The sequence below is a fragment of the Cupressus sempervirens genome, chromosome 11 (genome assembly GCF_028749045.1).
Source record: "Cupressus sempervirens isolate cs-2001-9-10 chromosome 11, ASM2874904v1, whole genome shotgun sequence".
Classification (NCBI taxonomy): Eukaryota; Viridiplantae; Streptophyta; class Pinopsida; order Cupressales; family Cupressaceae; genus Cupressus; species Cupressus sempervirens.
This window is the reverse complement of record NC_143128.1, coordinates 638,711,415-638,734,103: the sequence shown is the minus strand read 5'-3', so window position 1 is coordinate 638,734,103 and position 22,689 is coordinate 638,711,415. Positions and strand designations below refer to the sequence as shown.

Genomic DNA, 22,689 nt, shown 5'->3' with positions numbered 1-22,689 from the left:
GTTTGGGACATCGGGACAAATTTCTAAGACAAGGATAAAAGGGCATCAATTTCGGGATGATGGGGGGATGGCAGCAGGGGGTTGGGGGTAAGTTTTGTAATATACTATATATAGTATACTTGAAATGCTAGTTATGAAATGATATATAATAGTATAAGAACTAACAATATCAAATACTTGAACATAGCAAAATTGCACCATACACAATATAGAATACAGTATACTATACTTGATCAAATTGAATATCAAATTACTAGTTACTATTAAAAATTTGAATTATGGAGAAATGGAAGTTTTTTATTTATATTATATCATAATATCATAAAGATGATTACAATGAGTAGCATGGATATCAAAACAAATTTGGATGAAAGACTAGTCAAGTACATTCTTCAAAAACAAACTACATTTTGTTTACAATAACAGGAAGACAACACACAAACTTAAAGATTATAATCAACAACTGAAGCATGCGTTGATAACATAAGGTTTGCAACTTCCACCATTTCCTCTTCTCACTACACAGGGAAGAGGGCGAGTCATAGATGATTGCCAAATCTGATGGTCACCATTTCACATAGGGAATATCAGACTGCTTTCTTTCATAAAGCATAGTACATGAAAGGGCAGTACATGAAACATCGGTAATAGTCCGATATTCACTGAACTTCATTTCTCTCGAATAAGATAGCTTCTTCAGCATTCCAAATTCTACAAGCTTGCATTTCAGACAGATAATAGTTTTTAGTGCACATCAAGTAGAACTTGTGCCTGACAAATGTCTATATATAACTGTCAATACACAAAATATTATATCACTGTCCAAAGAAAGGATGTTAAGACATATATTACATACACAAGCATGGAAGTAATAGTGTTTAAAGTTTATAATATTGCCTTTGCTTCTAAATGTAATCTATGTCAGGCATGGGCCTTGAGTGTGAGAAACTCCAAATGAACAACAATAGAAATAACAAGAATAATTAGAGATTGCACAGGTAGGTATACAAATAAAGATCACAAAGTAAAATGAGTCGAAACATTCTTATACACAAATATGCTTATACCTATATCATTGTATGCTGCTGAATATAATTGTAACCAGAATATTAGTGCCTTCTTTAACATGTGTCAAGAAGAACAAGATGATCAAACCAAGCAGTCATTTGCATATAAAGATCAACAGACTTACATGTCTCAATGGAAGAGCTACCCCACAAGGTAGACGATCTAGTTGTGATAAACCAAACCCTTCAGCAACCATTGACAAGACGGTCCACTGCTCTGGAGTGTTAACAGTGCCAGTGGCAACATTAAAAGATACACCTGAGACAAGATGTTTACCAGTGCTTTCACTGCCTAGCAAAAGGCTATAAAATGCTACTACTTTTCGGGACCATTCTACAGCCGTTATTCCTTCCTTACAAAGCAATGAGGGCAGTCCTTCCCTATCCTTGGAACACCATCCATATTTTAACCGATTCTGCAGCCACTGTAACAAATTAGGTGGACTCTTCAGATTGGATGTGTTTCCAAGTACAGGAAAAAGCGGAGATAACCCAGGAAAATCACGAACATAATAATCAACATAGTCTGCCTCGCCTAGGCATGCTGCTATGTGACTCAAGAGAGAAGCAAGTTGGAGCAAATCCCTGAACAAACCACCAGTAAGAGAAGATAAACTGAAAATTAAAAGGTTCAAAGAAATTAAGACATAAGAACCATAATAATTTATTGATTATGTTATTAACGAGTTGAATGCAATATAAAAAGGGATTTGGGGGAAAAAAAAATTGACTGGCATCTCCAGTTCTCATTGCTGCCCAAATAGCTTATGCACAAGCTAGAAATTGAACAATATGCAGTAGAAAAATATCTGCTTTCACGTACTGACAAAACTATACAGTGCAAAAATAAGTTTTGGCAAAGGATAATACAGAAAACATTGTGAACCATAAAAAACATTTCTAGATTAAAATGGTGAATCTTATAGTGCCATGAAGCGTTTCCTACAAATAGAATAAAACAAAAGATTAATATAATCCAGTGCTTCATTAAATCACATTGTCAACATTCTTGACTGCTAAAGGCATTGGTATCTACACAACATGCTTAACAGTAAACATCCATTAACTTATGCCTGCCTACCCCTAATATTTCCTTATGCTGTTTTCTATTTCCAAATCAACAATATAAATAATAATTTTTGACGATCGTAAACAAGAGCATTATACAAGGCCAGGACACATACTGTTTGTGAAGTATATCCAGCTTATAGTCTTCATACACAGCATGTAATGTGACTAGCACTTCAACCAAACCCTTTTCATAGTAAGAGATATTGTCAGGTGAGGGCTTAGCAGTAGTGTTTCCTGATTGGCATGATATTTTTGAGCCTGAAACAGGAGGAAGCGAAATCCCAGTTAATCTAGGATTATTGACATAATTCATGTGCATTTTACTGCACAGCAAAAAATCCCAGGCTGACTTTGTCTTGGCCTCCACTTGTACCGGATATGCATAATTCACATTTCTTATCCAATCCATTATAAGTCTTGAAAAGATCTGCCACTCATAATCAACTTCAAAATCTGTATCTGAAAACGACAAATGACAATCTTGGCCCCAAAGTGATTTCAAAAAAAATAGAAAAACTGAAGGGCTGAGTCCCTCGGACAAAGCACTGATACAATCTTCCATTACTAAGGAAACTGGTTCAGCCCTCAATGTACATCTCAATACCTACAATAAAGTCAAAAAAAATCTCATCATTAAGAATGAAAACAAATCTATCAGCAGTATATATAAAAAAACAAATAAAGAACTTGCACTTTACAGATAATGAAAAAATGCATAGAACAGAAATGTACTGAGTAAACTAAAGACAATAGCAATGACCAATGCTTGAGAGTATCCGTAACTAGAATATCCACTAAAAGGACAAATTTTAGTCATTGAATGCAAGTATCTAAAATGGATATCATTTTCAAGCCAGTTTATCCACACTCCGGAACTAGGAATCAGATAATTCTGTTCAACCAAAGAAAATTTGTGCAAAAGTACTAAAAATTTGGAAAACTAATAATTAATAGGAACAGTAACCATAAGAGGCTTGTTAAAAGACTGTTACTACTTTCAAAAAGTTACTGGTTAACTTTAAAGCTAAGATACCGATGCGTCTGGTTTCAAGCCAGATGCGGGTGCTGAGGCATGGTGATACACGGATGCGTTAGGATGTTGCATGGTTGCTGTCAGGAAGCACAATTCTTTCCTGCAGATGCACGCGGGATGCTTGGGAAAGAATCCAATGAGAATCAGTAGAGCATCCGAGCGATTCCAAAGAGCATCCGACCTTTTTGAGCGCCCAATCACCTAATGACTTACTAAAACCCTAAAACAGCCCTAAAAGAGGCTATTCATTGCTCATTCTTCTCATTTTGTTTGCAGTTGGGCTTATAGTGTTAGTGTATATATATATATATGTGTGTGTGTGTGTGTGTGTGTGTGTGTGTGTGTGTGTGTGTATCTATATATATACATGTATACATGAATAAATACATGCATATATGGACGCACCCAAACGCATCCCAAATCCCCTAAAAAAAAAAAATCAGCGCATCAGCATCAGAACAAGAATCGGTAACTTAGCTTCAAAGTATTTTACTGAACATCATAAAAAATAACCATGCACAATATACACATGTTTTCAAATAAAGATTGAGCTTGACTATCACCCGAATCATCATATGATGGAACTGTATATACTATCAATATGGTTAACACTAAAATTTAAATCTTAACTGACAATTTTGTTAATGACCAACATTAGAGACCAGCACTCAAATTCAAAATCAATAACCTTCACAATCTTGAATAGTACATAGCCTTGGAGAGCATTAAACACAAGAGGACATCTCAAACAGAGCTATGACAAAAAAAGCAGAGATAGGCTGCAAATATTTGAGTATACTACAACAACATGTGCTGCCAATATTTAATGGTTCTCCAGGACTTAATTTGAACTTCCAAGGACTGAATTTCACAAGGATTGGTGTATGATGTAACTACAATATTGGTTTTAACATGGAAACATAAATCACAATAGAAACATTATAATATCAGCCAATACCAGTTAGAAGCAATCAATATTCTTTTCAACATTGGCAAGGTACATAGCCGTGGATAGAAGCACACAGAAGATGATATCTTAAAAAGGAATATGACCATAGTTGACAACATTGACACAATGATAACTCTGCAAGCCCAAAAATTATAAAAAAGTGGGACTCCAAAAACTCTGAAAAAACTCGAATTATTTTATCAAACATTTTATACACACAAATGTCTAAAAACATTCATCAAAAACAGACATTTCTATATTTCTTAAGCATATTGCTTATTTCCATTACAATAGTTCCCAGGGAGGGTTACAGGCATCTGACATCCAGGGGACAAAGTTCAACTGTAAATGAGTTATAATGCCCACTTCCACTAGACATATGTAGAAGGTGCCTCATCTATAAGATTTTTAGCAAGTTGTACACTAATAACACCTAGGTAGGCACACTCAAAATTTATATCCCAATTCCACGTCACCCCTCAATGTAATCAAGTTTTTTATTTGATAAATTCCAATAACTAATAGTGATTTGGAAATGGAGATCCCAATGAAGGTGAGCAGTAGTGCCTGCCATAAGGTTTTGAGGGCAATGCCCCAAAAAGGATCAAGAGGCACCACCCTTATAGGGGTTTGGGGCAAATGCTCCCCACAAGATCAACAGGCAGTCCCTTAAAGGGGTTTGGAGGCAACAGCCCCAATGGGTGGTAGTGCCACTAGCCTGCCCCATAACACAATACAAGGTTGTTTCAAGGGGCTCACCCCCTATTTCACATCCCAAATTAAGGCCTCTGAAACCTTTAGCACCAATCAAAATCATATTATTAAATGCAAGCAAGTAAAAACAAGTCATTCGAAATAGTTTTCAATACCATAATTGCAATATTTATAGGAAAAACTCATCATTGGTTTTCCAAAAACCATTGGAGAATTTTTGGGCAACTCGCCTAAAATTTTGACTCAGGAGTACACGTGGGCCAAAAAAGCTTTTAATAAGTTTGTCAACACTAAATATGACAATAAAAAGAGAAGCAATGTTCTAAATACTTGAGTATTTAAGAATAGAACATGTTGCACCCGAGTCTTCTATGAGTTGGCACTTTGTAAATAATTAACTATTTTAGATTATGCAACTAAGAAACAATGCTGTATATGGCTTTAAGAAGTATAATAATCAAAAATGGATCAAGTAAAAAAAGAGGCACTAAAATAATAAAGTAAGATAGAGGATCCATTGAAAACAAAATTGCTTTGTAAATCTTGCATGATAATAGTGAAACTGAGGAGATCCCAACTTCAAAGAATTTTTCCAGATTCAGTTTATCCAAAATACCTTCTTATGTTGATTTTCCTCTTTGTGGGTTACTTGAACCTTTCATATCTTCATTTTATTTTATACAAGTACTTATCAAAGTTTAACACTGAAGGCATCACAATTCTAAATTATTCAATTAAGAACATTAGAATTTATGGGCGTTAGGAAGAGTGTTGAAGATTTATGAATACAATGTCTATCCTAATCATGTACTAAGTCCAACATTAAATATTGAGTTGACTATTTTTATGGACTTGAGATATTTTAAGGTATTGGTTGTAATGGCCTATGACTACTACATCAACATGGAAAAACAGAGATCTCATTCTAATGAGCATTCCATTTATAATCCATGTAGCTTGAACAAAATCTGTAACACTAATGGACATAATCCTAAGAGGATAATTATTTAGATTTCATATTTCCCATTTTCTCTAGAAGTTGACCAATCATCTAGACCATAGTTTAAAATCATTATTAGCAACTTAACATCGAGGGAAAAAAACAATATTGGCAAATATCGGATATAAGTTGGGAACTTCTCAAGAAAATATCGAGAACTTAATAAATTGTTTTAGTTTATTAGAAATGCAATTTTTTGTGGAATTCAATAAGGAGATGCATCTAATAAGTCAACTAATGAGTGAACAAACTAAACAAGCTGATCTAGGTATATATAAATGCAAATTGGATACAAATCGCATCTACATGCGGAATGTTGATGGCTCGTAGTGATAGTTTGATAGTCTAAACTATAAAGCAAACTAAAAATAGCAAATTTTCTTTATAAAACTATAAGCAAATACAAGTGTCTAGTACAATATTAAAATACGCTAGATTTTCCTCTTTCCCTTCCAAACAACTCTAGTAAAAACCATTAGAGTAGGAAAGAGTCCAGGCCTAGAGGTTTTTTGTGGTATTGGTAATGCCCGAGTAGACACAATTGTAGAGGTATCCCTAGGGCATTGGCAAGCCCTTTAGCTGACACAATTGTATAGGTACCCCTATTTGCCATTTTGATTGTTAACACTTTAGATTGTTAAGGTTGTAGCTTCTATTGAATTGATTTTAACATGAGATACCTTCTTGATGGTAAATCATCTTTAAGATAAATATCTAATATATATAATATATATTATATATATTGTCCATTATATATTATTATATAATAATATATTACATACATGGTTAACATATTAATATTTCATATATGCTTAAGATGAGTTACATATATGGCTATTTATATTACTATCGTATTAATTAAGCCGAGAGGCTTTCTACAATGGAAGCATTCATCAATGTAAACATTTAGCCTTCTAAAAAACAATTGATGCCTATTTCCATTAAAAAAGGGTAGTGGAAGAGTGGAAGGCCATTACCGATGAAACATGTAACAAATATGGAGTAGGGGAAGAGTCACAACATGTAACGGATATGGAGGAGTGGATGAGTCAGCGGGCATAACTGATGAAACATTTTTAAATACCAATGCTCTATCCAAAAGAAGAACGTATAGCTGGTTCAAATTGAGGAACTTATGTAGAGTGGAAATATAACTCAAGTTTACAGAGATATGCTAATCATACAAAATAACACAATTGAGATACATGTAAAGTAAACATAGAATGTATCTTTAATACCACAATACCCATAGGCGAGGAAATGGTTTCTTTATTAATACCAAAAACATCATGACTACATTGACAATATTTCAAGTACTTATAGAAGGGTCGATTGGTTGGGAAAACCAACCACCTCCTAACTACCCAGCCCAACTAAGCTTTAACAAGTACTAAGCACAATAGTTAGTATATTCCGACCACATCTATCCCCCCCAAAAAAGAAGTCAAGATGATTGTTGAACATGAAAACAACAAAAAGAACTTTGACTTCAAGAACAGGGATGCGAAGACATCCTTGTGCTAGGAACTCTTCGTAGTCGTTGCAGGTCTCGTTCAACTGTCTTTTGTTTTTTCCAAACACCTTGTAGTACCCTTAAAGCGTCCATTTTCTTTGCTTCTGCTTTGGCGATCTTGCTTTCCAATTCAACTTTCTCTATCTTCCAGGCTTCCTCCATGGCAACTTTTTCTGCTTCCCATAGATGTTGAAGATTTTGTCTTTCCAGCCCCTGTGCCTTAGCCAAGCTTTTTTCCTACTTAAGTTCCAAGAAGGTTCCCCAAAAGGCAACTTCCATAGCTACAAGGGCCTTCATGAGAGGCGGCGATTGTCCCTGTCCACTGGAGATGATAGAACTGCTTGTCCATGTAGCAGCCATATCCTCCTCTGAATATCCACTTTGCTCTAATAGTCCCCAATCTGTATAGCAGCCAGTCTACATAAACGCAGCCAATGCTTCCGCTATTGTTATGACAACTTCCAAATTCCGAGACCTAGCCTGTTGCATGAGCTCCCTGGTAGAATGCTCCATGGCATGCAACTCGGTGAGAAACAACTCTGCCTTGGCTGCAAAAGAAGCAGTGTTCGAAGGTTCCCCACGCTCGCTTTGTATCTCTACTTTAGCCTCAGCAAGTGCCCATAGAGGGGAAGACACCATGCCTTCTTCCTCGAGTAACCTGTCAGCCTCTTCCAGGACAATATACGCCATAGCCATAGCCATCACACTCTCCTGAGGGTGTATTTCTCCCTACTGGTTACTATTGCTCTTGTTGACAGCACTACGAGTGCAACTAGATGTACTACTTCTGAGCCTAGAGGTGTTTGCAACCTCACCTTATGTGCACACTTTGCCTCTGCATTATTCATTGTTTCCATTGCACATAGTCATTCAAGCAAAACCAATATCCAGCTTGCAAGCAAACTGTCTAATAAAATTATGGTGATTGCGAAGGTCATAAAATATCAGACCAAGGGGGAAGCTTGCAATTAAAAAGAGCAACAAGTTACAAGTTCGATATCAAGAAATTCTACTAAAGTACTACCACTCCAAGCAGCATGCTGAATTACCAACATAATGACGGTGCAAATAGAACATTCAAGAAGAATGATCCTGCTATAGTAGCAACCTTTCCTACTATTTATCTAGGACCTAAAACAAGAGAAGTCAATAACAAAGATAGCAGTCCAGCTGTCCAAGAGACCACAACTGGAAGGCAGTTTGAGGATATGATGAACTCAAAACTAAATCCATTACAGAGCAACCTAGAATTTACAACCAAAGCATCTAGCGATTTTTCTGACACTGAGACTCTTATTGAAAATATAGTTTTGGGAAGTATAACTGATGTTAATGAGGTAACAAAGTTCTTGCAACAACAAGGAGTTGGCATCCACCCAAATTAAGTCCGGTTCTATAAACAATGGAATCCACTCCTCTGTCTCTATGAGTGATTACAAAAGGGATAAAAGGCGAGTCAATAGACGACCCTTCATGCGTTATAGCAATCTTGAGGAAAGAGTTGAAAATTCTGGACTGTGGGGTTTCCAATCGGCAGATATAAGAACTAAAATACTCAGCTCTTTTAGGGAGTATCAAAAACTTCCTACCAGAATTCAAAATGTTTTACCATTCAGTGATTACGTGGATTTTCATATGGAGCAAAAAAATAAAACTGATATGGCAAAAAGAAAGTATTTGGAGTTGGTCCAAGATCTCTTTGCAAACGAACAACACACAAGGGTGTACGAAGAATTTATGATAGACTATAATTATCATTTGGACGGTCTTGAAATAGAAGAGCAGACAACTACCAATGATTTGCAGCCTTCTCGCGATCACGTAGAAGATGTTACACAAGGTGCAGATTTCTTTGTTGGTGACTTTGAAGTGAGCCTTGTCAAGCAGAATAATGAAGTATATTGCACACAAGGAAATAACAATTTCGGACCTTGGTATCATGAACCATATATTCATGATACTCAGAATATGAATTTAGAGGAACAACCTAAGATGACACTGCAAAACAATAAATAGTTTCAGCAGGGAGATAGTGGAATACATGCCTTACAGAATCAACTGAAGGTTAGTAAAGACATGGTTGTTTCATCCTTGGTGCAGTATGACAATACCCACGAGTTGGTTGAGGAACTCTACACAAAGGTCCCAAGGGAAGGGGAAGGTGACTAGCATGCAGCCGATTTACAGAAGGTCAAAACAGCCCTCGAGATGATGAAATCAGATTACTTATATCTATTGTCCGACAAGGACTATATTCTTAACATTGCTGAGATTTATGCAGCACGGTCAAATAGGGAAAAGGATGAGGTTGAGGATCTCAACAGGACGCTTAAGTATGTTTGGGAGGCACTGAGTGAAACTCAATTTTCTCTACAAAGGGCAATCAGAAAATTCAATACCTGATGTTGCAGTAAGTGAGAGAATTCATCAAATAAGCATCAAAGTTCAAACAACTTTTTATAATCTAGGTTTTGTATTTCACTAGATTGTTACACATTGTTGTAATGTCCCTTCTTTTAGGGGACATTAGAAATATTAATAAGGGATGTATTTACAATATTAAGTTTGACTATGTGAGCTATAAATTTATTATTAAAGGTCAAATTAATATTCCAAGTGGTCACAAGAGGACAAGGAGAGATAAGACGGAAAACCCAGAAAGGAAGTCGAAGGGTCACAGTTGTGAGAATAAAAGGAGAAGAGACCCCTTCCTTATGATATGCCTGATTTTATTATTCAGTTCAGTTTTCTCTATTGTCAGAGTTTCAGAAAGCTTCAGCTTTTAGCTAGTTGGAGGACGTAGCCCCTCGTACAGGCAGACAGTGGATGCAAACCCATTGTCCGAGGAGATACATCAGTTCATGTGTTTCACGTCTACTTACAGGATTTTATTCTAGTATTCCAATCTGACTGTCAATCTGTATTAAGGATTGTTTACCGCACAGGTTAATTAATTAATGCACATAGACAATGAACAAGAATAGCAACAGCAACTCCTTTATTCGCATATGCCAAGAGATTACATAACTAATGATAAGATAAGATGCTTTACAATGATCCCAGACAGGGTATAAATACTTCCCACCGAACCTTCCCGAAGGGGTCCGTCGGCTAACTAATCTACCCGTCGGCTACAAAATCCTTACCGACAACATGAACCCATCGGCTACACAATCTTTACCTACGACATCATCCCCCCCAAAAGGAAAGTCGTCTTCGGACGACAATTACAAAATATCCGAGCAAATTAACAAACAAAATACAGTAACTAACTAACTACAACAAGATAGATCACTTCCACATTCGTCCTGTGCCTGCACCAAACTAGTCTCCAACTCACATTGCATTTGTAGCCTCTGCTAACACAATACTGGTTCCTTCGTTGACCTTGATACCCACCCATGCTACTTTCTCTGCTTCTAACTCCTGGGTACCCTGAGCCAAGTGTCGTTGTACTGCCTTCAACTAGATGATCAGCTCCTCCCGAGCTCTCTATGCATCCACCAAGACAGCTTCACGTCCAACACCTACTCCAAGTGCCTCTGGTACACACACTCCATGCCTGCAGCAACTCCAAGTCTCATCAACTAATCTCACTTCCCATGAGTAACAACCACAGCGACTGGCAACTGCTTGCATTTCCCACCTATATATGTCTTTCCCTTCCCCTCGACATCATGCATTACTCATTCTAAACTGTTTCAATCTGTCGTCATTTTTTCTTTTTTTTTGCTCCTCTACTCATTGGTTGTTGAGCCTCTTTCCTCTTATCTGTCTCCCTATCACTCCTAACTGCTCTAATGCTTTAGCCTTTATAATGCAAGGTTCCTGTCACTTTTGCCTTCCCACGGAGAATATGCCTTTAAAATATATTTCCCCGTTGCTTGCTTCTTTCCCGACGGTTCCCTTTCAACAATGAAAATAATATTGACTCCTCCGTGTTCTAGTGACGATGACTCCAATTGTGTGCAAGAAATTCAAGGGTGAAATATTCTCCGGTGGTTTGAAAGCAGGGCTTAGAATAAGCCATTGTTGAAGAAAGAAATGTTGCTACCCGCAGAATGGAAAACGTCCGTGGAGAAGAAGGTAAGCCGCAAGGTGGAAGAAGAAAACTACATCCATGGAGAGGAAGTTTAGATCACGGCTAGGAAGATGAAATCGCAACTCACAACCCATACGAACAACTACATCCACGAATGAAATCACAACTCAAGGAAGATAACCCGCAGGAGAATACGGCTTGCTGCAAGAGAACGGAACCATTCGTTGGAGAAACAAGGGTATCCGCGGGAGAACACAACGTGGGGAATGAGCTAGGCCGTGGAGGAAAAACACTTGCTGAAGGAAAAAAGAAAACTGCGGAGATAACAGCTTAGCCAATTGCCGCGGAGGTAAAAGACACCGTCTGCGAGGATCAAAGCCATGCCGTAAGTGGGTCAACCCACGGGGCATTCCGCGGAGGACCTAGCTTGCAGGCTGCCTCCAAGCTGAATTTTTTTTTTCATCTCTCTCTCTCTCTCTCTCTCTCTCTCTCTCTCTCTCTCTCTCTAAAATACAACTCAAATTTGCCTCCAGACCTCGCCATCCTGTGACGACAACGACGAAGTCTTCCTTGCATGGTACAGCTTCAGCTTCGACCTGTTCACTACCTGAGGCACTGTTTGTCCATCCAAAGTCCACAATTTTATTGCTCCATTGTCACCTACCTCCCGAATCTGGTATGGCCCAACCCACTTGACCTTAAACTTTCTTGGTTTATTTCATCCATCATACTTCCACACCAATTGCCTCGGCTGAAACTTGCTCAGTTCCAGGTGCTTATCACGCCGCGCTTTGCATCTGTTCTATGTCACCTCTAGAGCCCATTGTGCCTGCAATTTGTCGGCTGCCATCCTTTGCCGTCAATAACTGTATTCTTGACTTTAGAACCTTCACTCTATATTGCGGAAGTTTTTATTAAGCCTATTCTCTTTGTTTCTTGCACAAACCGTGCGATGTGTTCTCCTTGCTGCCGGCACCCTTCTAATATATCAGTGGTTCGTCGTAACATTTTTTGTTTGCGCAATCGTACGGTGGGATCTTTCCTTTTTCTGGGTTCGTACTGTATGTTCTTCCCCTCAACTTCAACCGTAACCGCCTTTCCTTCTTTCACTTCTCTGTATTCCTTCAGACATTCATTTTCCTCTTTTTTTTCACCTTCGTCCACCCTTAACATATTATAGCTCGGAAAGAGTTTGTAGTCCTCTATCTGCCAGTGGTAAAGACCGTTAATAGAATCCAAATCGCCGTCCGTTGATCCTCCTTCCAACCGCAGGACTCCCTCCTGATCTGGTTCCATACGCTGCCTCCCTTCATCTTCTTCTTCAAAATTTGACGATGCTACCTCCTCACCTACCATTTGTGTGTGCAAGTCAATTATGAATCTTCTACCTTCACGCTCCATTGATAGGGTATTCTTCTTCCAGTCATGTTTAACCTTTGCTTGAATAAGCCATTCGCGGCTCAGAATGGCATTGTATCCTTTTCTCTTCAGCGAGATCACGACAAAGTCAAGCAGGAACGACTGTGTGCCAATTGTCACCAGTTATGGCATCAAGACGCCGGGAGGTTTAATGCCATGTTGGTCCGCTGTCAACAACTGGAATGTAGTTGGCCACAACGTCGGCTGTCCCAACCTCTTCCATGTATCCTCAAGTAAGACATTCACGCCGGACCCTCCGTCGACAATTGTGTCCATCAGCACACTTCCGAGAATCCCCATCTCTACAACTACCGGGTGTCGTCCAAATGTGAGAGCTAACAACATTGGATCTTCTCCACTGGTGGCAAATTTCCTTCCCTCTTCTTGGTTCTCCTGGTAACTTAGCAATTGGCGCGATATTTGTGAGTGTCGGTCAAAGCTGAGGCATTGTGAGCAACAGATCGCCTATTTTGACGAGTACCTCACTTTGTAATATCTGGCGTACGATGTTCTGTTCCACGTAGTTCCTTGGTGAGGTGCCCGCGATGTCCTTCAACTAAGTTGTCTCCGCCTGTGTTGCTTTCTCAATTTCCTTCCATACTTCCTCCAACCTCTTCTTTTCTTCCGCTAGGTCGAGGTATAGTTTTGCTTGTTTCTGTGCGATCGCTAGCACCTCCTCTTCGTCCGTTCCGACGGTGATCAGATTCACTCCAGACTTTGGGCACTTGGCATCTTCATGATTCCCAGGTCTGCACCATCTGCATAATAATTTTGTTGTGTTTGCCGTTGTAAAATCCCAAGCAAAGTGGCCCCACAAATGACATGCTCAACATTGCACAATCGGTCGTCTGTTCGCATCGTACTAAATTTGACTTCGGCTGCCATTGTTATTGTTATTGTTTGCATTGTTGTTGTTTTGCCCTCTGCTATTATTTCTGTACCCGCCCGAAGTGGCACCATCAATGTTTGTGTTTTCGTTCCCTCCTGATGTGGAAGCTACCTGTGTCAAGAGCACTTGTTGAGGTCCTCTAGTTTTCATATTGAAGGGGCATTCTTTTGTGGAATGTCCCATGATCTGGCAGATGTCGCAAAACTGGTTCTTTGGATAGGACCCTTTAGTGTGACCTTCTGTCTTACACTCCGAACAACATAGTCCACTTCCCTTCGTTTCTTTCTGCATGTTCTTAAATTCCTTCATCATGCGAATCATGTCCTTCTGGAGAGCTCGGACCTTTTTGCTACTATTTTCCTCATCGCTACTCTCTTCTTCCGAAGACGCATCATCATCTGACTCGAAGGAGCTACTCTTCTTCTTTTTCGTCTTCTGCTCACTTTCCAGGTTCATTGCTCGATTGTACAGTTCAGTGTATGACGATGGCGGCACAATCTTCATCTTCTTCCGCAGCTTTGGGTGCAGGCCTTCGATGAACCATCTTATCTATAACCCATCTGTCGGCTTATTCTCCATTTTGTTTATCAAGTCTTTTAATTTCCTGGCATATACTCGAACAATTTCATTCTTCCCTTGCTTTGTGTTGTATATTTACGCCACAATCTCATTGTCGTCGCAGAGCAGTTGAAATTCGGCAGTAAACTCCTTAAAAGTTGTCCCAAGTGGTTAACTTTTGTGGATCTACATCGGCGAACCAGTCAATTGCAACACCCCGTAGGGTGGCCGGAAACTGCCGAACCCATTCGTTTGTATCGGTGATGCCATTTGCCCTCCAAATCGTTTCGCATGTTTTACAGTGTCGGATTGGATCGGCCATACCATCGCCATCAAACTTCGGCATCTTTTCCTTTGGTCCCGCCATCACTACTAGATTTTGTGCACAAGCGTTGTTCGGTCCTGCAACACTAGCGTTGTTCACTCCCACACCGTGGCTTTGCACTCCCACACTGGTGGTCTGCACTCCCACACCGGCGGTCTGCTCTCCCACACCGGCGGTCTGCTCTCCCACACTGGCGGTCTCAACAGTTGCGAACCTTGGTGAAGAAGGATCTTTTGAAGTTGTCCCTTCTGGAAGTGTATCTCGGACGAAGAGTTCACTCCACGCTTGTGCTCCCTCGGCACTCCGAGCCGTGCGAGTCGATTCCCTTCTGTCTGGATTCTCTTCCGTCGGCGAATACAAGTTCAAAAATTTCTCTCTTGCTTCCTCCACCAATTCCACCCGCTGTTGAGTCTCCTTCAAAAATTCTTCCGCGCTTCTGTGTCCGTCGACAATCTTCTGGAACCTTCTTCTGCATTCAGCTTGCTATGCCAAAATTAAATTTTCTTGCGCAGTACGTATTCCATCTTTTTCCTTTACCTTATTTCGATCTTTGTTAAGCTGATTTGGCATTAATCTTCATTCCTCCCTCCTCCCAGGTTCTTAGGGAAACGGTGCCAAATGTTTACCGCATAGGTTAATTGATTAATACACACAGACAATGAACAAGAACAGCAACAGCAGTACTCCTTTATTCGCATATGCCAAGAGATTACAAAACTGATGATAAGATAAGATGCTTTACAATGATCCTAAACGAGGTATAAATACTTCCCGTCGAACCTTCTCGAAGGGGTCCGTCGGCTAACTAATCTACCCGTCGGCTACAAAATCCTTACCGACAACATGAACCCGTCGGCTACACAATCTTTACCGACGACAAGGATTGGACTCGTAGTGTTGGTTATTGTATTACTATTGTAAAATGCAATAACGTATTGTAAGGAGTTATAAGAGTTTTCTGGTGTTTATCTTATTGGTTTGTAACGCATTATTATATGCTCGAATCTTGAATGTTATTTTTAGAAATAACAAATTATTATTTGTGGAGAAGCTTCTGGTTTTATTGATTGTCTCATATTACATTTGTTTATATTCGAGTCTGGATATTATATTCAAGAAGAGACTGGATAAATGTCAGTTGGTATTTCTACTATTTACAAATATGCTGGAAACTATCTGCAATGTTTTATTTCTAAGCATATTGCTGATAGGAAAATTTAGCAAAAATCTAGTTAGGGGATATTACAATTGCACACTTAAGAAGCAAGTGTAATCCTTTGTATTTTCTTTTGAACAGGAGATAGCTGATAATGGATATTTTGAAGGATATCCCCAAGAAAACCGTTAGAGACAAATTTGAGAGCATCGCATATGAATCCGATATGAAGAAGAGAAAGATAATTGAACCAATAAATGATAAAACTAGGTTCTCCCAGTTCCATAAAGACAGAAACTACGTAGGGATGAAACTACATAGGGATGCCCCAGAAATATATATGTCCACTCCCACGTTGTGGGATAACTGTATATGACCCTATTGATCAATCATTGGAGAACCTCCCTCCTATTCCTTGTGGATTTCATATATCATTTGTTTCCCACTTTGTTTGTGTGAATCACAAGCTCGTTTTGATTGGTTTGAAACATCATGAACAAGAGAGTCAAAAAAATTCGGTATATGATTTCAAAACTATGGATACAGTCAAAGACATAGATGACATGAATTATGTGCATGAACACATATGTTATACCCTATTATTGAATATTAGAGCCCCAAACATCAGACATTGCAAATGAATGAATCGTCCATTGATTAAAATAACTAATTGAGACTATTGTGTTTCACCTGAATTCGTTGATGGAGATTTGGCTGCCTTTATTCGTTGAATAGGAAAGGACGAATTCACAAAACCTTATTTAGGTAATAATATATAGCTAGTAGAATGCAAAATATGCAAAAGAACATGTGGTTAATAATATGAATAATATATATAATCATCGCACCAGCAATACAACAAAATCACAACACCAAAAAAACAATCTCAAATATAGTATTACAGTCAGATTGGACCACTAAGAAAGAGCATGAAATGCAAGGTGAACTCCATCATGAATCTACTCTAATGATGAACTGGGCTTCCATCCAATCCACAAAAAATCCTGAAGGATTCCGTCCTCAAGCTTGAACAATAGAAAGCAAGAAAATTTCCCAAAATCTTGGCAAAATCAAATCACAAATCCAAGTCTTCTAAAAATGAGTTCCCTCTTTCTCTTTTAAGCACAACTAGTCGACTCTTCATACTCCCTTGCTTGTCTCTTCATTTTATTCTCTTTTCTAATTTCATTGTCCTTTTTTCCACTTAAGGGAGTAATATAACCTTATAAACATAAAGTGACTTATTAATTTCCTCCTTTTTTATTTAAAAGTCACTTTGCTAAAACAGTTTAATCTGCTCGTGTGATAGCTCATCAGAAACATCTCGACAAGACACAACTAAAAAGTCAAAAAAAGAAACACCTACTAACTTACTATAAATAGTATCTTGAAACCCCTATTGTATCAACTTTGATTGGCCTAAATCTGAAAGTACCAAGGCCAAATCATGTATCGATCCCTGTAAAGTCTTGTTTAGCACACGGGACCACACTAAAAAGGGCTAATGACGCATCAAAAAATAATGGCTGGAAAAAGGGAACATTACAATCCTCCCTTCCCAAAGATTGCTTGCCCTCAAGCAATCTATATTTGTATGTTGTCACAAGAATGCCTAGATCCCATATCAACCTTAATGAGCTTGCTCTACAAAGTCCTTGTGCTACTCGGATAATTATCGTATATCTAGAATTCTGAAGTCGCTCATCAATTCCCACAACAATACACCAAGCATACTAATACCAAGGTTCCTAGATCAAGTGGCATATGCATAGCCTATTGAATCAACCTTCCATGTGTCGCTATCATATGTGGGTAGATCTTCAATGCAACTCAGCGCTCACACCAACTAAAATCATAAGCACCACTAAGATCAAATAAAGGTGTGAGCTCAACATTATGTCAACCATCTTCCTAAAACATTACTAACCATGTGACTGATCCTCTTGAATCCCACAAACAAAAAAGTCATCAACCTTCCCAACTATCTCTAATATCTTGATGATACATACACGTAATAAGTTGAATATCCAAAATGTTTGACTTGCAAAACACTGCCCCTCTAACATATATCCCAAGATGGTAATTGTGTTGAAGAAGCAAACTAGCAAAAATGTTGAATGTGGCTTCCTCCTTCACGGAGGGAAGAGTAGAAACTAATCGCCCCCACACCTATGTAGTAATTGCAATAACAAATCCTCTACAGGTTGGTTGGATGGAAAGCAAAATGTATCACATACAAAGCAATCATAGCATGATGCACTAACTCTCTATGAATCTTGAATCAACACTAGGATCCATAATTGTCTCTCTGTAGCATGAGTCATACAATTTACATCATTGTAAGAGAAATACATACTATTAATCATACCGAGCTCAACCATCCAATGTTGAATAGACTCTACATGAGTGTTAACACCACGCTCAATATTCGTGATGATAGAATATCTAATGTGTGAACACCATGCCAAAAAGAAAGTTGTCTTTGGACGACAACATCCAAAATATCCGAGACGACACACAACAAAATGGGAATGATGACAACTACAAGATTTATGACTAAGAAGAAGGGGGCGTAGGAAGCATCCCTGAAGAGGATGTCGAGTGATCTGCAATAGAAGAGGCAAGTTGCAGTATGGAAGGTCCCAATTAAGCACGTAACTCATAAACCTATGCAATCCTCACCTCCAGCTTGCGCTCAGTAACCATTTAAAGTTCTAGTGCAGACTTCACCATCATCATAACCTCCAAAAGCTCCCCTTCCTTCTCATCAACCTCATTCCTAACTCGGACCAGGCTAGTCTCTATTGTTTGCCTCTTAGTACCAGTCGTTGCCAACTGCTGCTCAAGCGAAGCTCTCTCTAGCTAGTCTGCCCTCAATAGCCACGTGAGCTTCATTCTCAGCCTCCATCTCCTAGGTACGTTGAGCTAAGTCTCGCTCCATTGCCTCCAACCTGGTGGTTAGCTCCTCCCGAGCTCTCCGTGTATCCACTAATGCAGCCTTGTGTCTAGCCGAGACATACTTTGAGCGACTCAAAGAGTACTACCCCTTACGGTAAGCCTTCTCTATCTAGCGGATAAGAGCACATACCTCACTCTTTATCATTGCCATGGGGACAACTCATGTCTGCAACATCTTCGAGATCTCCTCAACGAGTCACAACCCTTGCTCAAAACATTCTGCAGAAGTTGTGGGACAATCCTATCATACAAAGGTAACGAGACGTTATAAGTCTGCAGTCACACCACTCAAGGCCTGAGCCTCTGGGACAACCACAATCCGGCAACCTCATATTCCTCCAACCACATCCCTGCCTCGGCCAAGTGCACAACCTTACCCACTATTAGGGTCTCATCTACCTCATGCACTGTTGGCTCAATGACCAAGTCTTATGTCATGTCCTCCATAAGCAAGTGCTCAATGTGCTTCCCACCTCGTGGATTTATGACCTCTACGTCAACAATCTTTGAAGGTTCTCTTGTTGTAGAGAAAGAATTGTTGCGTTGACTGGTTCTAAAAGTGACATCACGAACCATTCTTTAAGCCAAGAGCTTGTGGTCGCATTCGAGGGACCTATAGGGGGTGTTGGATCATCTCAAATCTCAGTATCAATAGTGACTACAGCATCAGGCCTACTACCTCCAGACGAGCCTAGCCCTCTAGGATATCCTGGCCACCCTACTGCTCTCCACCCATCACATTCCCCATCTCCAATCTTGCAACCCCAGACTCTGCTACCACCTCTGCCACCTCATGTGTAGGTGGGGTCTCTCCCTCAACGGCCTCAAGTACTCTCAAGGGTGTTACGGTCTCTGCTCCAAACACCGAAATAGACAAGGAAAAGCTTGTACTCACCATCCACATAGAAGTCAAGTGTTTCGAGGATAATAGAAGAAGCAACGCGAACTAAACTAATGGGGTAGCTTCCACCTGAGTGGAATCCATCACGGACTCATCCATTGTAGTATCACTATCATCTGTCGCCGAGTTCTACCAAAAGGCTTTGTGGTAGCTTCCTTGCCACTAACAATGTCTTTGAGCTCTGATTCTTCCACTACTTGCCTACACCTCTTTTGACCCATCGTCGTCCCCCCAGCATCCAAATACCACCAATGGAAAACTAGAGGATCTCTATTAGCCAATTTGCCCTAGGGAACAAGTTCCAATTCATCCACAAGAATCTCCCACAGTGTAGCCAATGACATGGTTGGGCATGTTAAATGTGCGGTGTTGCATGGTCATAATTTCATACATCCTATATGCTAGCACAGATACCCAGTCATATACAACTTTATTCATGAGGCCATTCATATAAACTATCTACGGTAAAGCAATATTTGAAGCTCAGCTTGCTTCAAAAAGTCTACTTTTTATTACATCAAGTATGCATTGCCACGAGCCCTCTGCAACAAATTTCTTTCGAATGCCTCTGCCCTTGGTTGCCTTCACTATGGACTCTAACTCCACTAGAGTGAGGTGATGAGAAATACGATTGATCCAAAACTCCTTCCGTTCCTATGCCATTTCCTATGTCTTTATCTCAACTCTGTGCCAATCCTTCCCTCGTATGCCAAAGACCTATATGAAGTCGCCAGCCATGAACAAAACAATTACCACATGCTTCTGGTACTTGTATGCACTCTTCCTTGAATGCCTATCAAATGTATTAATCATTACCTGCAAAATAGTCTCAAACTTTCAGATAGGAAATAGATGTCTCTAAATCACCCAATGAACTCTAACATCCCATAAGAATTTTTTCACCTCATCCTTCTCAGGGATTTCTTGCCACCATTTCCGACATTCCATTCCATTAAGTCCTTCAAATGTGACAGTCTGATATGTAACCTATTTTTTTGGGCAGCTTTCTGAACCTTAGGTTGTATCTTCTTTTTGCTACTCATGGTTGCCTCTATCTGTTGTGCAACTCAAACTCCTGAAGGTAAAACTATTCCCCTCTTTTCCATGCACGAACTCCTGTAATTGAGCTTTCCAATTTCTTTTACCTGCTGAATGCATTTGGTTTCCCTCTTTCAAATTGAAAAACCATTAAGAAATTGCTTCATGTTCTCCTTTCTTCCTTCAAATTGTGCCTTCCCCTTCGGTATAGTCTCAAAATTTCAGATAGGAAATAGAGGCATCTAAATCACCCAATGAACTCCAGCATCATGTAAGAATTTTTTCACCTTATCCTTCTTAGGGATTTCTTGCCACCATTTCCGACATTCCATTCCATTAAGTCCTTCAAATGTGACAGTCTGATATGTAACCGTTTTTTTTGGCAGCTTTCTAAACCTTGGGCTATATCTTCTTTTTGCTACTCATGGTTGCCTCCATTTCTTGTGCAACTAAAACTACTGAAGGTAAAACTCTTGCCCTCTTTTCCATACACAAACTCCTTGCTTGTAATTGAGATTTCAAATTTCTTTTACCTGCTGAGTGCATTTTGGTTTCCCTCTTGCAAATTGAAAAACCATTAAGAAATTGCTTCTTGTTCTCCTTTGTTCCTTCAAAGTGTAGCTTCCCCTTCTGTGTTTTCTTACCCCGAGAGAGGTTCTTTTATTTCTTTTCTCACAATGTCTAAGCAAGGCTAAAAACTCTTTGCACAACACTATATATATCTCACCGTTCTTGTTGTGTGCCCTTCACATATGGTTGTACGGCCTGCTACCTTTTGGTGTCGTGTTATGCCCTTGCCGGAGGTTTATTTTCCTCTCACCCTTCCTAATGTCGTTCTTGTGGAATTTAAGATAGCAATGAGTTAAATTTTGGATGTCTCTATAGTGTGTACGCTACCTATATTGATGGTTATACTTCCGCAAGTTTTAAATGCAATTAAACTTGTACCGCCTGTACAATGTTATGCTTCTCGTTGTCATACGGCTGCCTTCGCCTTCTGTACACTATACGATGATCTCATCCATTACTCTGTGCGGTAATTTCTTCTCCTTTGGCCATGCAGTCTTGTGCTTCAAGTTTTACGTTTCCTCGCTATGTTTTCATGCCTTAGTTTTTTTCTTTCACGTCTTCAACAGCTTCTTTTCATATGACAATGACTTGCGACCATTCAGTGATAGCCACTATTCGTCGTCAATGATGACAATTCTCCCTACTTTTTTTTCCTATGTGCTACAGAGCGCCTGCCAACATCGATCAAACCTACTTGTCATTCGTGGTATATTTTTAGCTTCGACCTATTCACAGCGCTGGGAATTTCTCTTTCGTTAAGTGTCCATAATTTTGCAACTCCATTGGCTCTAACCTCATGAACCTTATAAGGACCTAGCCACTTTACCTTGAATTTGCCAGGCTGGATTTCATTTCGTCTATTAAATTTCAATACTAATTGGCCAGGTGTAATCTTAATTTGACAAAGGTGTTTGTTGTGCCAGACTTTCTTTCATTGTTCCACCACCTTGGTCGTCGACTGAGTCATCATCCTTTTCTTATCCAATTTGTTTAAGGCATAGAGCCTCTCCCTCGGGCTCTCTGTATCACCTAGTCTATTATAAATGGCTATCCGCGAACTTGGAACCATAAACACAATAAGTACTACCATCTTTTATCCATACATCAACTGAAAGGACGTATGCCACATGGTCAACTTATAGGAGGTGCGATAGGCTCACAATAGTGAGAGCAATTTTTCCACCTAGTTATCATGCTCAACTCCACACAACTTATAGATGACCCCTACCAAAATTTTATTGGTTGCCTCCGCCTACCTATTCGCCCAAGGATAGTATGGACTTGACAGCATGTGAAAGATTTTGAATTTTGTGCTGAGAAATTTGATAACATGGTTAACAAAATGACCACCTCTGTCATTGGTCAATTGAATCAAAATGCCATCCCTCATTATTATTTGTTCATAAATGAACATTGTAGTGCTCAATGTTGAGTTGTCTAGCAGTACACATGCTTGTACCCATTTGGTTAAGTATTTGGTGTCTTG

The 22,689-nt window shown here is 39.4% G+C and overlaps 1 protein-coding gene across 2 annotated transcripts in view; it reads right to left on the bottom strand.

The window, feature by feature from the left end:
• The window catches only part of EMB2771 (E3 ubiquitin ligase), a 313,580-nt gene that overhangs the window by 212,412 nt on the left and 78,479 nt on the right, over nucleotides 1–22,689 (bottom strand). For both annotated transcript variants that reach the window (XR_016358446.1, XM_089808665.1), the window contains exons 10-11: nucleotides 2,252–2,742; nucleotides 1,193–1,652 (exon numbers count right to left, since the gene is read on the bottom strand). Coding sequence is in view for 1 of the 2 variants with exons in the window: in XM_089808665.1 (XP_089664791.1) it covers nucleotides 1,193–1,652; nucleotides 2,252–2,742 (951 nt within the window). In the remaining variant the exon portion in view is untranslated. The remainder of the gene's footprint in view (nucleotides 1–1,192; nucleotides 1,653–2,251; nucleotides 2,743–22,689) is intronic.